Genomic DNA, 16,297 nt, shown 5'->3' on the forward strand with positions numbered 1-16,297 from the left:
GATTTTTTTACCAAAAATGACAAAAATTGCCCCAAAACAGTAATATTTCCAATTTTGTCGTAATTTCAACAATTAGAAGGGTAACACCCTTGCAAACACGCAATCCAATTTGAGAGCAATTAGGCTAGCGGTTTCAGAGAAGAAGAAATTTTACTTAAAATGAGAAAAATAACCAAAAATTCAGCAAAAATACAAAATTCGAGATATCTTCACGATATTCATAAAACTGGTTTTGATCAACCTGAGGAACCTGTATACCAAATATCAAAGCTATCAGATTAGTAATTTTTGAATAAAAAAATTTTTGACCAAAAATTCGGAAAATTGCCCCAAAATTACAAATATGAAAATTTCAATTCAATTTGTATAAACTTGACTGAGGTCATCCTCACGAACATGTATACCAATCAGATGAGTGGTTTTAGAGAAAAACATTTTTTGACTAAAAAGTGAAAACATTACCCCAAAAATAGAAACATGCAAATTTCATCCCAAATTTTAAACACCTAATTTAGAATACCTAAAGAAACCTGCACACCAAGTTTCAACCCTGTCTGACCAACGGTTACAGAGTTTTAGCAATTTGCAGGGTTTTTCCTTTTTTTCCCCCCTCATTTGCATATTTTTGACACTGACAAGTTCATTTGAACAAATTCACATCTACATCCCTAGGTGCACCTGTACACCAAATACTAAGACAGTAGGTGCTGCGATTTAGGTGTTTTTGATGTGGATGAACGGACATGCAAATCGGATGCAAATGAACTGATTCAGCTTATATGATTACCTCACACTGGTATACCAAATGTGAGCTAAAAAACCATAAGCTTGCTAGGTTGGTTTTAAGTTTAGAATTAAAAGAAGTCACAGTATTAGATTCCCATATCTCAGGAAGCAAAGCATACCATAGCTGCGGTGCTACATTAGCAAATGCTCAATCTCCAAATGACTTGAGTCAAGTTGGCATTTCAACAAACCATGCTTTCGGTCAGAGTGAAGATTACATGACTGCTTACAGGGAGTGATGAGCTCAGAGATGTAAACAGTTGCTAGGCCATGGATTGCATGAAATGTGAGGAGAATCTTGAATTCCTATTCTCTGTTGTGAGTAACCAATGGAGAGACCATGCTCCATGATAGAGGGGCCGTGGAGAGACCATAATGTTGGTGTAATACTTTCTTACTTCCTGGTCTTTGTTATGAGTTGTGCTGCAGTGTTTTGTATCAGTTGTAGTGTGTTGAGACTTGTTTGGGAAATATCAAAGAGGAGGACATTTCAAAAATCTAATCTTTAAGTCACAAAGGTGTTAACAAGATGCACTAAGTTGCTTCCTGTGTCAGATACTTCCTGATTTCCCAACATTTCGGATCTAGTAGTTGGCAGTTTTTTTGCAAACCCAGTTGACATCATCCTCCATAGTCAATTTACTATCTAGTACGGCTCCGAGGGTGCGTACTTTTGAAGAAGGATTTAGTTCATTATCAATGACATTGATTGTTGGAATACTCAATACACTTTTGGGTAATCCAAAGAATATGAGTTCTACCTTGTCAGAATTGAACTCATCAATCTGTGAATTTCTGCCACTGTAATTTCAATTTTATGTATAGTCTGTCATGTTTTTCGATGTAAAACACTAGTAAAGTTCAGAATCATCTGCATTAGGTGAAAATTAATCTTGTGATTACAGATGATTTTGCAAAGAGGTGATGTATACAATATGAAAAGAATCAGGCCAAACACAGCTCCTTCGGGAACACCATTATTGCATAGGATGTTGTTCTGACGATGTGGCTAAAATATGTACTGACTGATAAAGATGTGAGGTAAGATGTAAACCAAACTAGGGCTGTATCCAACACTTCGTTGTTATCGGCCAAATGGGATAGCTTGGACTATTGAATAATCAATGGTATCAAATGCAGCTGATAAGTCAAGTAATACCAACATGATAATGGCATCATGGTCAAGTGCCAATAGAAGGTCATTCTGGATATACATAAGCATTCTAAGTGCTGTGATATAGTTGATAGGCTGATTGCATACTCTCATGTAGATTGTTTAGATTCAAATGCTCTGTTAAACATGTTGTCATCACTCACTCAAGAACTTTGGATACTAAGGGAAAATTGGAGACAGGAAGATAATTATTCAGAATGTCTGGATCAAAAGAGACTGTTTTGGAAATTAGAGTGACCAAGGCAGTGTTGAGTAATTCTCGAACAATGCCATAAGATAGTTTATTGGTAAGTTGACAATTCAGGTAATGACTGGAAGTAAAATATTGAGGCATTGATTGAAGAGTGATGTATGGACTGGATAAAGTCTGCCGACTTCATTGGTGATATTTTTATGATATCTCTAACTTCATTGTCTGTTGCTTGTCTAAATGTTGTAAGTTTCTTGGTGATTTTTCCTGTACATAGGTGGTGGTTATGATGCTGACACTATTGATCTGTTAGGGAAGTTTGAAGTTCAGACCTGATTTTCCTCGTTTTACCATCGAAGAATTCTGAGAATAGTTTACTGGAGATCCGGCTGAGTGGAATTGACAAGGCAATGACATTTCCTTGGAATTGTGCAGTAGTGTGTTTATTACTGAAAATAAAGCCTTTTGGTCAGATTCCATTTCTTTTGAGTATTTTAATACTCGGGCTTACTTTTACTCTGATTTTTGTGAATATTTTTGTCAATTGTCACTTGTAACTTTCTCCATTTCCTTTCTAATTGTCTTCTTTTTGTTTTTCACAACTGATATACACTCTAAATCACTTTGCATTACTTTTTGCAGTCACAGTTACTGTCCCATGCAGTGCATGTTTAGTAGTAATGTTTGATAATGTACTGGTATTGTATTCTGTGATTGGCTCCTTTAAAGATGCTGATGGGCTGGTAATAAAGAGACTTGTAGATCACGTCAAAACTGTTACATATCAATTTCCTTATACTTTCTCATGGTGACAATTTTTTTCCTAGGTGCCCGGCTTATTCAATGGTAGCTTAGAGCAAACAGAATAGTGATCTTATATTACTGGATCACTGTCTTCAATTGATTCAACTATTGACAATGGTCAGATTACAAGATCTAAAACATGCTGTGTTGCTGTGTCAGATGAGTAACATGCTGAGAAAGGTTTGCAGAGTCAAGGCAACTTTTAAATCTACAAGCATCGTGGTCACTTGGATGACAGACAGGTATGTTAAAAGTCGGCAGTATTCAATAATCTTGAAGTAAAGAGGGAAAGATTTGAAAGAAGTCGGAACATTCATTGAAGAAAAGTTCATCTGATAAAAATAAAGCAACATATACATCACAGGTTGTATTAAAACATCGGAATGTTCATAACATTATATATATATATATATATATATATATATATATATATATATATATATATATATATATATATATATATATATATATATATATATATATATATATATATATATATATATATATATATATATATATATATAACTCTATAACAGGTCTACCTGCCTTTGTCATGAATTTTGAGACACTTTAAATAGATCACCTACAGGTTTCATTTGATGTCTACTCGGGATAAATGATGTTATGCAACCATTACTGCCATTGAATTGATAAGTTTGCTGCAATGACTTCTGTTGATTTGCAATGTCCTGTGTTTCATGATCTGATTTCTCAGCACTGCACTCATTTTCACCAGGATTTGATTACAATGTCATAGAGTGGTTCAAGGAGTATGACGATTGTATCAAACTCCAACATAAATTTAGACACACACTTGAAAGACACACAACATACCATACAGTAGGTCTCTCTTGTGGATGAAAATTAATTAAGTCTGTACACAAACTTCATACATTCATACAAATGAGAAAGGAAGGCAACAAGTTTACAAGACATCACATTTAATGATAATAAAAGTAAAAATAAAGAAACAAGTACATCAATATATTCCATGAATAAGAATAAACTGATTCTAGTGTGTGTTGATTCCCTTCCTTACTTGTCAATCTCTTGATCTTCATTGTCTAAATATCGTGCTTGTCTGTCTTAGTTTTTCACTTTATACATGTCTGTAATTGGACAGTACAGTGAACAGCCCATTCTATGTAGTCAACTTTAAAATGCAGGGTTTGTGTGTGAATGTACATTGTAAAGATGTATGTATGGATGTTATGTACATATGTCTGTGTCTGTGAATCAAGTCTGCACTGTGCTTCCCTAATTCCAATGTTTGTACTTATGTCTACATCTGTTTTTGTCAAAATGTTGCACAAAGTCTGAATCAAAGGAAGATGGATGGCCCGATTGCACAGACATTCATAAAAATACAAAACAACTCTAGAAAGATGTCTTTGTAAAAAAATACATTGAAGAAACCATGCATCTGCATAAGGTATTGAGGACAGCTTGATTACCAATAGTCAGTGCAATTGAAATAGTTGCATGTTGGTGGGTGTATACAAGGGCATAGGGATACATTTTAGGCACACTATGACGATCAACTTATGCATGATACCATGATATCCATTATCAGCTTACAGTCAGTCGAAATTATGTAATCATCTTAAAGATTTCTATTTTATATTTTTTATTTTTTTACCTACATTTTTTTTAATTCACAGAAAGCAAACTCCAGTTACTAACATATAAGATGCAGAAAAATTACTATTCTAATCAGCTGTTCATTATTTACATTATCAGCGAGTCAACTGCCTGATGGCATCCATAAAATGTACACTATGAAATGGCATCAATTATTGTTGCCTCTTAGTAGGTCACCTTTTGTTGGAGGGGGAGGGGGATTTTAAAATTGACCATTTTCACAGAAATGATAGAAAAGTTTTGAGATGGTAGAGACAGGCAACATTTGACATACAATACACTAATCCCCCGACTACAACCTTTAGTAATATTTACAAATATATGAATTGAAACAGTTATAACAACTACTCTGAAGAATGAATAGACAATAATACTCTTTAACAATTAGTCTTTTTTTAAAAATAAATCAAGAAAAATGATACACATCTACTCCAGTAATTTTTACAGACTGAGCATGGGGTTATAAATGCCAAATGTTGTTGATAGGCACACTAGTATGCCAAAGCTTGTTAAAATGACAAAGCGATTTAAATCTTGTAATAGCTAGTCTAATACAGAAATATATGATAGTTACATGGAGCAAGGTAGTGTACTACCTTTATGAAATATAAGAGAAAATTTTTGTGGCTTGCTTGACATTTTCTGTGAGAGTCTACTGAAACATGACAACTCTGAAGTCAATCACTTTCGAATCGGCTTGAAAAGCATGAGTGTTATCGGTCAGAAATTTGCCTTATCAATTGTCAACTCAATGCGATAATATTACAACCATCAATCTTTGAAGAAAAATTTGAAGCTAATCATGACTGGCTGATCCTCTATCCTTTCTTGAAGTTACATGATTGAACATCAACGCAGTGATGACATGTTTACGTCATTACATGAATTGAATCTTTGGAAGGACATAAACATAGTGTAGAAATGTAGCTAGTTGCAACTGTTTTGATGTTGTTGTTTATCTCTGGTTGTTGTCATACCATATCATGTGTACAACCGGATTATGATTACAAAACAATATGTAACTATATGAAAGAAATTGTAATGAAGGAATGACAAGACTAGATCAACTGACAGACAAGAGATTCTTCAGCAACACAAGCGAACTATCATCATACTGACTTACAAAGCAGGATTTCTGTAGAAAATTTTTCACATGTAAAACTGCTGTGGTGTATTTATTGTAAATGGAACTCTCTCAGCTGACTTGAGAAATGAGACTAATCTAACAATGAATGCTCTCTCACATAAACCTGCAGAAGATACTAATATTGATGTTCTACATACAGCAGTGAAAATACCAAATCTGCCTGTTAGTGAAAAAGACCTATACTGGGGAAAGAGTTGATTTTACTACGAGGTTCCTTTGATGGTAAACAATAGGAGGGAAGCTATTTGCAGTAAGTGAACTTTTACACTATCTGTGTATTACTTGAATGGCTTACAGAGTGCTACACTGTTGTTGGCATACCACCTGAACACACTGCGTAAAGGACTCATGTGGTACTCTATGGGTAACAACACTTGCTGAAATGGATATTAGCATTTTACACTGGTTCATGTATTTAAGGTAGAACGTGTCTGGGGATAGATATTCGGACTCACAAATTTCATAAACAACTTGTGGAGGTTCATTTTAAAACTCTTGATTTAAGAAAACTTTTCATTGGCTAAGTTTTTCGAAATTCGAAAATTTTATTTTTCTCCATACAGTCAATACAGGGATCGAGGCCATTTTGAATTTTAAATATCAATAAATTTTGGGTTATTTGTTTCTCTACTACCAAAATTGGCACTGAGACCCCCAATTTTTAATTCATGATTTTGAAAGAGAATGGTTAAAAGATTCCTTAAGGAAAGTTTGAGTAAAAGTTTAAGTCTTTCATTTTCAAGGCACATGTACCTTCGCAAATAGGTAAAGAGTAAGAATATTAAATAAGGGTAAACCTTAGCAGGATGCAAGCTATCTGAGAGCTACACAGTTGAAAAATGTTTTCACAATTATAAAATAATGAAATGGGGAATATATCTGGTCTTTGTGATAGGAATACTTGCTTTAAAATGAAAAATATTCAACTAAAAAGCAAAATACACTCAACAACTTGAACTAAATTATGTACAATTTTTACAGAGTTACAAAGATATGAGAATGTTATTGATGACATTGGGATCAATCCAATGTGAATGTACCTTACTGATTTCTGGAGTTACCCTGTACATATGTATAATTCCAGACATTTTGAGAATAGAGGCTCTAACATTTCATCCTAGCTGTTCCTGTATTTTCTTACAGAGTACCGTATAGAATGCATAAATAGAACAATGTCTGTTGGGACAACATGGAAGTGTACTGCAACAGGTTTGTGTCAGTCCTCTATTCTATCCTTTGAGAATTAATGTAAGCCAATTAATTTCCATATTTGTTTCACAAAGAATAATGACACTGTGTTGTAATTTTAATATTTATTTGACAGATTATGTATCATGTCTTCCACCAATCAGGACTTTATCTCAAAGTTTAAATTTCACAAAGTGTCCTCTCTACAATACTGACTTTCAATTGTGATCTTGGGCAAAATTATTTGTTTCTGTATTGTAGAGGGTGGGCTACAGGGAAATCTAGAGTGGGAAAGCAAACAAAGGACAAATATTTTGCATTTAATAAATGATGAGAATTCTGTTGATGCATAAAACCTGACCTACATAGGCAGTATTGTTATTTAGTTGGTCAATACTTAGTTTAAAAACATTAGCAGTGTTCCTCATTGTTGACAGGGACAAAGAAATTAATGTACTTCAGTTTGAAGAATAACTAAATCATCAAATATATGGACCTGGGTGAGAATTCACATTTGATGATTTGTAGAATTTTCATGCTATTAGTGCCACATAAAAATTGCAATAATATTGACATTTGCAGACTGTTGGACTATGTAACATTGAGTCATGCCACAGCTGGGACATCTAGTCAGGAATATACACATGATGATGATAAATACATTTCCATAAGACAAAAACCATGATACTTATCATCTTATCAGGGCAGTGATGTAGTAATTTTCATTGCGTTGTGAAAGCAATAATCATTTACACCTAGGCAAGTCTGTTTTCAGTATGGCAAGTTACACGGGACATGTAGGCAGCTTGGGTGCACAATGAAGGATATTCAGTTCAAGATTCAAGTAACAACAACATTAAAACATTAAATGATAACATTAAAGAGTTAAACTGGTTTCAGGTGATTTGGGGATAAAAAATAGAAAACAAATTATCTGAGCAGCATTTACATTGAGATGCCACTTACTATTGAGGTTAGTTTCATCATCAGAATACACTGAATGCTTTCATATTCATTAAAAAAGCATGAGAAAGAAAAGATTCTGAGAAAACTTGAAATACTTTATAACAATGGAGTGTTGATATGCTTTACAAAAATGTGAATCATAAGGATGAAACTATTTGAATTACAACAATACAATGTATAAATGACACTGCTAACATTGATCTAACAATGACTTTTATCAATTGTACACCATACGTAAGGAAACACAAATCTTCAAAATTTTCAAATAAATGTCTTGTATGATTGACATACTATCTCTTATTTACATTAAAATGCCACGATTTTTTTTTACAATTTTAGTGCAAAATATGGGCAAAACAACTAGAATGCTACATGAAAATATTGACAGCTTAGCTACATGTATCTTTTATAAAGCCTTTCCATTCACTGGTTTCAATACACAGAAACTGTTACACACAATTTACATTAGATATGACGTGTCTATACATGAGCATATTGAAAAATCCATACTTCTCTGGAATAGGCTACTCTTCAAACTGAAACAGTGGCCTCTTAGAGACATGGCTGACATTAATGAGCATCTCTCTGCATAGTGGCTGCCATCCCAAGGAATTGGAAATCATTTGCACCAAGCTTCATGGAAGCCACTATAAGAAAGATGGTCACACTCCTCAAAACATATGTATGCTACAATGCTGAATACTAAATGTTTATACATTCTCAAGAGTATCCACTACATTGTAATTGATATGCTAATTTTACTCCATAAAAATATTCATGACTACATACTGGAATACATATACATATATGATTGAATGAACAGAGAGACACATGAAGATTGCTAAGGCTGTATCATGTCAAGACAGCTAACTATGCTCATGTGTAGACCTTTCAGCGTTAAGTTGGACAGCTAACCACCACTCTTTTTTTCCACAATAATTCACCAAAGACAACATTTCCAAGCATTAATTGTTAAGGTTTAATGTTAGCTATCCTTTGCAAAACATTCCAGCAACTGACATAGTATGTGGTACAACTAAATGAAGTCTCTTTTTAAAATTTCTTTCCTTTCCTCAAAACATTTGTTGCTAAATCTGTACATTATTAGTGAAGAGCATTAACAGCTATGACAAGTGAATCTCATCCAGACTGATCTCCAATCATTTCTATACCATTGCAATGTTAGAAACACTCATGTATTCCTTCTATTCATCTTCACATACCTTGCAGCATTTGGGCTAGATTTTTTGATCAGAAAAAGAAGTATTTTTTTTCATATTGCACAAAATCTCAGAAGAAAATGACAGAAACTCAAAGAAATGGACAAGCAAAGAAAGGGACAAAAACAAAGAGTACTAGACTGGATAAAGCTGGTGCCAAGTTTCAAAGTGGATCCAGTCACTGCCAATTTCGGTATAGCCATAGTACTACATACTTCAAGCCTTTTCAACAGACAAATCCTTCATACTGTGTGGATTCTAATTGTACTGTTCAAGATCATGATCATACACATCCTAATCTCAAACCTTTCTCACTTTTACAACAAAGTACACTAAGTTGAATGTTGGTGCCACGGTTGGTCTAGCACCTTCTGCATTAACCTTTTGATCACCATGGTTTAGCCCAAACCTTTTGTTATCAACATGAATGTGGACCCATTTACAGATAATTGGGGTTTTGCAGGTAGAAGGAGATTATGAAGGCAATGGATTACCTGACAAGCATGCGTTAGGTTAGAATGACACTGCCCTGTTATCATATATCATCCGTGTTCAACACACTACTAAGTACAGCAAGTTGTGAAATCATTTCATATCAGTGTGTGTGCATGTGTGCGTGCATGCATGTCTGTGTGTGTGTGTGTGTGTGTGTCACTCAGAGATATGGCAGCAAATTTTCAAAGAAATCTGATTTCAGGTTATTATGCAAGAACTAAAATTCCAGTACAGCATTAATCACAGACCAAAAAAAGTACTTTTTATGGCAGGGTTGGATACAATCAATGATGTGATAGCTTAATGTTAGTGCAAGTCTTTAATTACTGGCTTGTAGATTTATCCACTTTTAACTTCCATACTTTCCCCCAGTGACAACATGTTAATAACTGTCAGCAGTAATATTTGTCTGACAGTACATTAGGAGATGTATTCTGCTTGGCACATTTTGGCACATTTCAACAAAAACAAGGATTGAATGCTAGTTTGATGACAGATCAGACTGAATACATGAATGGTTTTATGCAATGCATTCAGTTATAAAGCAAAAGGAAATCATCAAATGACAGCTTCAACATTTAAAGACAAGAGTTTCAATGAAATTACATACACATTTCCTTAAATATAATCTAAATCCTATTGTCATGAACTGTTGTCTTACATTGGAAATCAAACACTGCAATATGTTCAAATGTTTATTATTTTGAAAAATTAAAAAGCTGAAGAAGAAAGATGTCTGCAGAGCAATACAATATAGAGCTTGACTGCATGTCAACTGTTTTCATTTTCGTCTCGTTTATACCACATATATTTCAATCTTGTCAGCTTATGCACACATGATAAAAGCTTAATAAAGTATTGAGATGGCAGAATCATAGAAACAGTCTTTGGTTGCATTAACCACTGTACTCTCATATCAGCAACATTACTGCTGAAAATATAAATAAAAATATATATATATTTTTTTGGTGGCTGCCTGCAAATGCCTGTTTAGCTAAGAATATGAATGGAGTGGGGCATATGTGCAACCTCTCTCACAATAAAAAGCAATACAATAAAACTTGATGAGCATTTGTAAAAACTGAGTAAAAATTGATTTTCTAGTTCATATTTAGAACAAGCAAGGTGATTAAGAAGAGCTATAAAAGCTACAATCGATCTAATCGAAAGGAGTCTTCTGTAGCAGGATCAGTAATTACATCATTGTCTGACAACATCTGTAAACCATCTAAATCTAAAGGATCTAAACCTACTTTCAACACTTCCTCACCAGGAAACAATGGATCTGAGTCAAAACCTACAGCCATTCCTACCATTGCGTTACTGATGTCTTTCGCAAAGTCCTGTGGTGGAGATTCTCCTGCACCTACATGTAAAACATAATGCAACCAACTTGTATTGAGTTTACACACAAACAATGTGAAGCAACAAGATTCTTAAGATCTCTGTACTAAAAGTCAATATTTATACTGCCACGTCATGATGTGAAACTTCCATTATTATCATTTTTAATCAAATTTAGACTGACACAGCCCCAATGATGCAGTTGTTTTGATGAGTAAATGCAGACATTGCAATCAATAGGAGTTATAATATATAATAATAATGAAAATTCCTGACCCTATCTGGTCCAGAATCAATAGATAGCCCATGAAAATAAACTATGAGGATAAACAAAAATAGCTTTTATTATTTCTTCACATTTTATTTTGGCATCTGACAGCTAAACAAATTTGTGTAAAAAGGTATAATATGAGTTGACATGAGATCATTTTTCCAAATATACGACTTTCCACTATGTCAAAAGGGAAGTAGAAAACTGATATTTCTGAACACCTCCATTTCAGCTTAGACATGTCACTCACCTGTAAAGATTATATCAGGAATACTACTGCTTTGTGAACATTGTTGTTGTTGTTGTTGTTGTTGCTGTTGTTGTTGTTGCTGCTGCTGCTGTTGCTGTTTCTGATGAAGATGTTGCTGATGTTGTTTGTGTTGCTGTGGTTGATGCTGAAGCTGATGTGTTGGAAAGGTTGTTGTAGCCTGAGATCCATACATCATTTCATTCTGTGTGGTCAAAGTAACATTCATGACACTGTGCTCTCATTTGAACTGAACTCTTGTAATTTTATCATACAAAATTTGAAAGCTATTTTTTAGAAGAGCAATTCCTTCTGCCTAAAATCATTACATATGCAAACTTGGTCTAGGTTACCAAATCAAAATCTCTTAGCAAGATAGCACAATGCAGACAAGAGCAATGCATTGTGGTAGAAACTGACTACCTATGATGTAATTATTGTGTTTTGAGAGACAGTCTCAGAAAATATATCTTCAAGGTATGTAGAAATGGCTTGGTAAATCTGTACCTAGTAATGAGTGTGAGCTATTACATCAGTTTTATTATACTTGCTCCGCTGTCAGCGACGCGGAGCTTATCAAATAGGTTGATTTTCCGTCGTCGTCCGTCGTTGTCGTCCGTTGTCGTCCGTCGTCGTCCGTCGTCCGTCAACAATTGCCTTTTTCTCTGAAACCGCAAGTCCAATTGCTTTGAAATGTTATATGCAGTTCACTTTGGGTGACCTCACTTAAGTTTGTTCAAATCGTGGTGAAATTTGCATATTTGTATTTTTGGGGCATTTTTTGCTGTTTTTGGTAAAAAAATCTTCTTCTCTGAAACCGCTTGTCCGATTTCTTTGAAATTTAATATGCAGTTTACTGAGGGTGACCTCATTTAGATTTGTTCAAATCTTGGTGAAATTTGCATATTTGTATTTTTTAAGGCAATTTTTGTCATTTTTGGTAAAAAAATCTTTAAAATCTTCTTCTTCAAACTACCAGTCAGATAGCTTTGATATTTGGTACATATGTCCTTAGGGATGATCTATTTCAGATTTGTTCAAATTGTGCAGAAATATGCAAATTTGCATTTTTAAGGCAATTTTTGCCATTTTTGGTCAAAAATGTATTTCTCAAAAGGTGCTGGTCTGATAGTTTTGAAATTTGGTATACAGGTTTCTACAGATGAGCTAAGTAATATATATTGAAATTATTGTGAAATCTGTAATTTTGTATTTTTGGGCAATTTTTGCCGTTTTTGGTTAAAAAATGTGTATTTCCAAAACTACTCATTTGATAGCTTTGAAATTTGGTATACAGGTTCCTACAGATAAACTAAATGATATTTATTGAAATTATGATGAAATCTGCAATTTTGCACTTTTGGGGCAATTTTTTTCCGTTTTTGGTCAAAAATGTGTATTTCCAAAATACTCATCTGGTAGCTTTGCAATTTGGTATACAAGTTCCTACAGATCACTTTAATGATATTTATTGAAATTATGATGAAATCTGCAATTTTGTAATTTGGGGGCAATTTTGCCATTTTTGGTCAAAAAATATGTATTTCCAAAACTACTCATCTGATAGCTTTGAAATTTGGTATACAGGTTTCTATAGATTAACTAAATGATATTTATTGAAATGATGATGAAATCTGCAATTTTTATTTTTGGGGGCAATTGTTGCCATTTTTGGTCAGAAAATTTTATTCTCAAAAAACTACTCATCAGATAGCTTTGGTTGACATGTTCTTAGGGATGATCCGATGTGATATATTCAAAGTATGATGAAATCTTCAATTGTGTATTTTTGCAGCTATTTTAGCCACTTTTCTCTGGCCACTGCATTGAGCTATCAAAGATTTCCACCTTCTTCATCAACATGTGTCAAAAATAGTTATTCTCTACATAAACAGAGCGGAGCTATATCGGCCGCTAGGTCGCTTATTATACTTGTTCATGAACTGATCCAAGACATTAAAGTCATATTTCCCACTCATTAATGGGAATATCAAGGAGATATGTACAGCAGACCATGAGTTTTTGCCATGGATATTCAGATATACTGTATACATAGATCAAAGTTCATGTAGTTAAAATAGAACTGATAAAATTAAGCAATGACCATTGCTACAGACAGGTATACATGAGATTTGGGAGCAGTGCATGATATATGGCATGAGCTACATGGCAAGTGCTATATGGATCTAAAAGTACCTAAATTGAGTGTACATCCTGTGAAGGAGGTTATTGCTCTTTTAATATAGGCCATGTTAAAGAAGTCTCTCTGCTAACAGAGCACATGACACAATGACTGGCAGGCCATGTTAAACAAGTCTCTCTGCTAACAGAGCACATGACACAATGACTGGCAGGCCATGTTAAACAAGTCTCTCTGCCAACAGAGCACATGACACAATGACTGGCAGGCCATGTTAAACAAGTCTCTCTGCTAACAGAGCACATGACACAATGACTGGCAGGCCATGTTGAACAAGTCTCTCTGCCAACAGAGCACATGACACAATGACTGGCAGGCCATGTTGAACAAGTCTCTCTGCCAACAGAGCACATGACACAATGACTGGCAGGCCATGTTGAACAAGTCTCTCTGCCAACAGAGCACATGACACAATGACTGGCAGGCCATGTTGAACAAGTCTCTCTGCTAACAGAGCACATGACACAATGACTGGCAGGCCATGTTAAACAAGTCTCTCTGCTAACAGAGCACATGACACAATGACTGGTAGGCCATGTTAAACAAGTCTCTCTGCTAACAGAGCACATGACACAATGACTGGTAGGCCATGTTAAACAAGTCTCTCTGCCAACAGAGCACATGACACAATGACTGGCAGGCCATGTTGAACAAGTCTCTCTGCCAACAGAGCACATGACACAATGACTGGCAGGCCATGTTAAACAAGTCTCTCTGCTAACAGAGCACATGACACAATGAGTGGCAGGCCATGTTGAACAAGTCTCTCTGCTAACAGAGCACATGACACAATGACTGGCAGGCCATGTTGAACAAGTCTCTCTGCTAACAGAGCACATGACACAATGAGTGGCAGGCCATGTTAAACAAGTCTCTCTGCTAACAGAGCACATGACACAATGAGTGGCAGGCCATGTTGAACAAGTCTCTCTGCCAACAGAGCACATGACACAATGACTGGCAGGCCATGTTAAACAAGTCTCTCTGCTAACAGAGCACATGACACAATGACTGGCAGGCCATGTTGAACAAGTCTCTCTGCCAACAGAGCACATGACACAATGACTGGCAGGCCATGTTGAACAAGTCTCTCTGCTAACAGAGTACATGACACAATGACTGGCAGGCCATGTTGAACAAGTCTCTCTGCCAACAGAGCACATGACACAATGACTGGCAGGCCATGTTGAACAAGTCTCTCTGCTAACAGAGCACATGACACAATGACTGGCAGGCCATGTTGTTGTTGTTGTTGTGATGGAATTTCCTCCTTCGCTATAGGAGCACCCTCTCTTGAGGTCTGTAGCAAGGTTAAAAGGAAACACAAAAACAGACAAGACACAATTACACACAAATACAGAAAACAGGAGAACAGTTCAAATGGAAGAGTCTTTCAATCAGAGTGTTTCTTTCTGTGTGTAGGGCAAACAGTAACATCCGGGTTCTGTGCTCGAAAGTTCTGGTGAAATCTGGGTGTGGGTTGTGAATGATCTTTGATGAGTCCAGTATTAGCTGTGTCTTGAAGGCTGTGTCGTCTCTGGCAATCGAGATGATGTCATTATAGTTATGCTGTTGAAGAATTTGCTCCAATTTGCTCCAATGTTTTTTTCTCTGATGGCGTTCAGTTTGTAGCAGATTGCTATAAAATGCTCTCTATCCTCTGGTTCTTGAAAGCAGAGTTGACAGACAGCATTGACCTCATATTGATTGAACTTTGCCCTATTGGCCTGAAGGATATAAGTTCCAGTTAGTAGTTTCGCTTTGATACAGGCTCGTTGTACATCTCTAGGACATGATGTTACAGATGACCAGACTTGATGAGGTTGAGATATCTTGCAAGCTGTAATGTTTAGATAGCGTAGTGACGATTTCGAATTCGCTTCATTGCGTAGTTGGTTTGTCCAGTAGGCACTAATGTTTGATTTTACCAGTTTCTTGAGTGTATATTTGGATATAGGTTCAAGAAGCATCTCTATAGGGTTTGGTAAGTTGTATTGGTTATGTATTGATTTGAGTTGTGCGAACCAGCTGTTCGATGGACTATTATTCAGTGCCAACTGTCTTCTGGCGAGTCTGTATTCAATAGTGTTCTGATTATGACATATGGAATTAAACAGTGAGATCATTTTCTTATGTATGAAAGCTTGAATGGGTTGAGTTCCTAATAACAATTGTGTAGCAGAATCAGCGCATCTGGTCGGCAAATGTTGTAGTTGCTTCAATTTTTGAGTTTGGAAAGTCTCTAGTTTGGCTATGTCAGAATTACGAATGATAGTTCCTTCAAGATTGTGAGTCATTCTTGGTATAATGTAGATATTCCATATGTGCACCGAGACTGTAGGTGAGACGCCATTGAAACCATGTAACCCAGCTCCCATAAGACTGTATACGGTACTTCTAGCTAAAGCAATACGGTCTTCTGGACATACTGATTGCTGTAGATTTCTATTTAGGCCTAAATGTACTGTCTCTTGTGTTCTTTCTATTGGCGCATTATTGATTGAAGGTTTGCAGGCGTCTTGAGCATTAGTTAATTTTGCGGGGGCAAGCTGAACGGATGCACATTTTGCGGTATTAATTATTTGTCTATCTCTATTTATTGAATGTTGGATGATCTTAGTTTG

General features: G+C 35.4%; 1 protein-coding gene across 7 annotated transcripts in view; it reads right to left on the bottom strand.

The window, feature by feature from the left end:
- Positions 1–3,878: 3,878 nt before the first annotated feature.
- LOC139122114 (CREB-regulated transcription coactivator 1-like) overlaps positions 3,879–16,297 on the bottom strand; it is a 100,895-nt gene continuing 88,476 nt past the window's right edge. For all 7 annotated transcript variants that reach the window (XM_070687511.1, XM_070687508.1, XM_070687507.1 and 4 more), the window contains 2 exons: positions 11,477–11,678; positions 3,879–10,977 (listed from right to left, as the gene is read on the bottom strand). In XM_070687511.1, the coding sequence (XP_070543612.1) occupies positions 10,760–10,977; positions 11,477–11,678 (420 nt within the window). In that variant the 3' untranslated portion in view covers positions 3,879–10,759. The remainder of the gene's footprint in view (positions 10,978–11,476; positions 11,679–16,297) is intronic.

This window comes from Ptychodera flava, chromosome 21 (genome assembly GCF_041260155.1).
Source record: "Ptychodera flava strain L36383 chromosome 21, AS_Pfla_20210202, whole genome shotgun sequence".
Classification (NCBI taxonomy): Eukaryota; Metazoa; Hemichordata; class Enteropneusta; family Ptychoderidae; genus Ptychodera; species Ptychodera flava.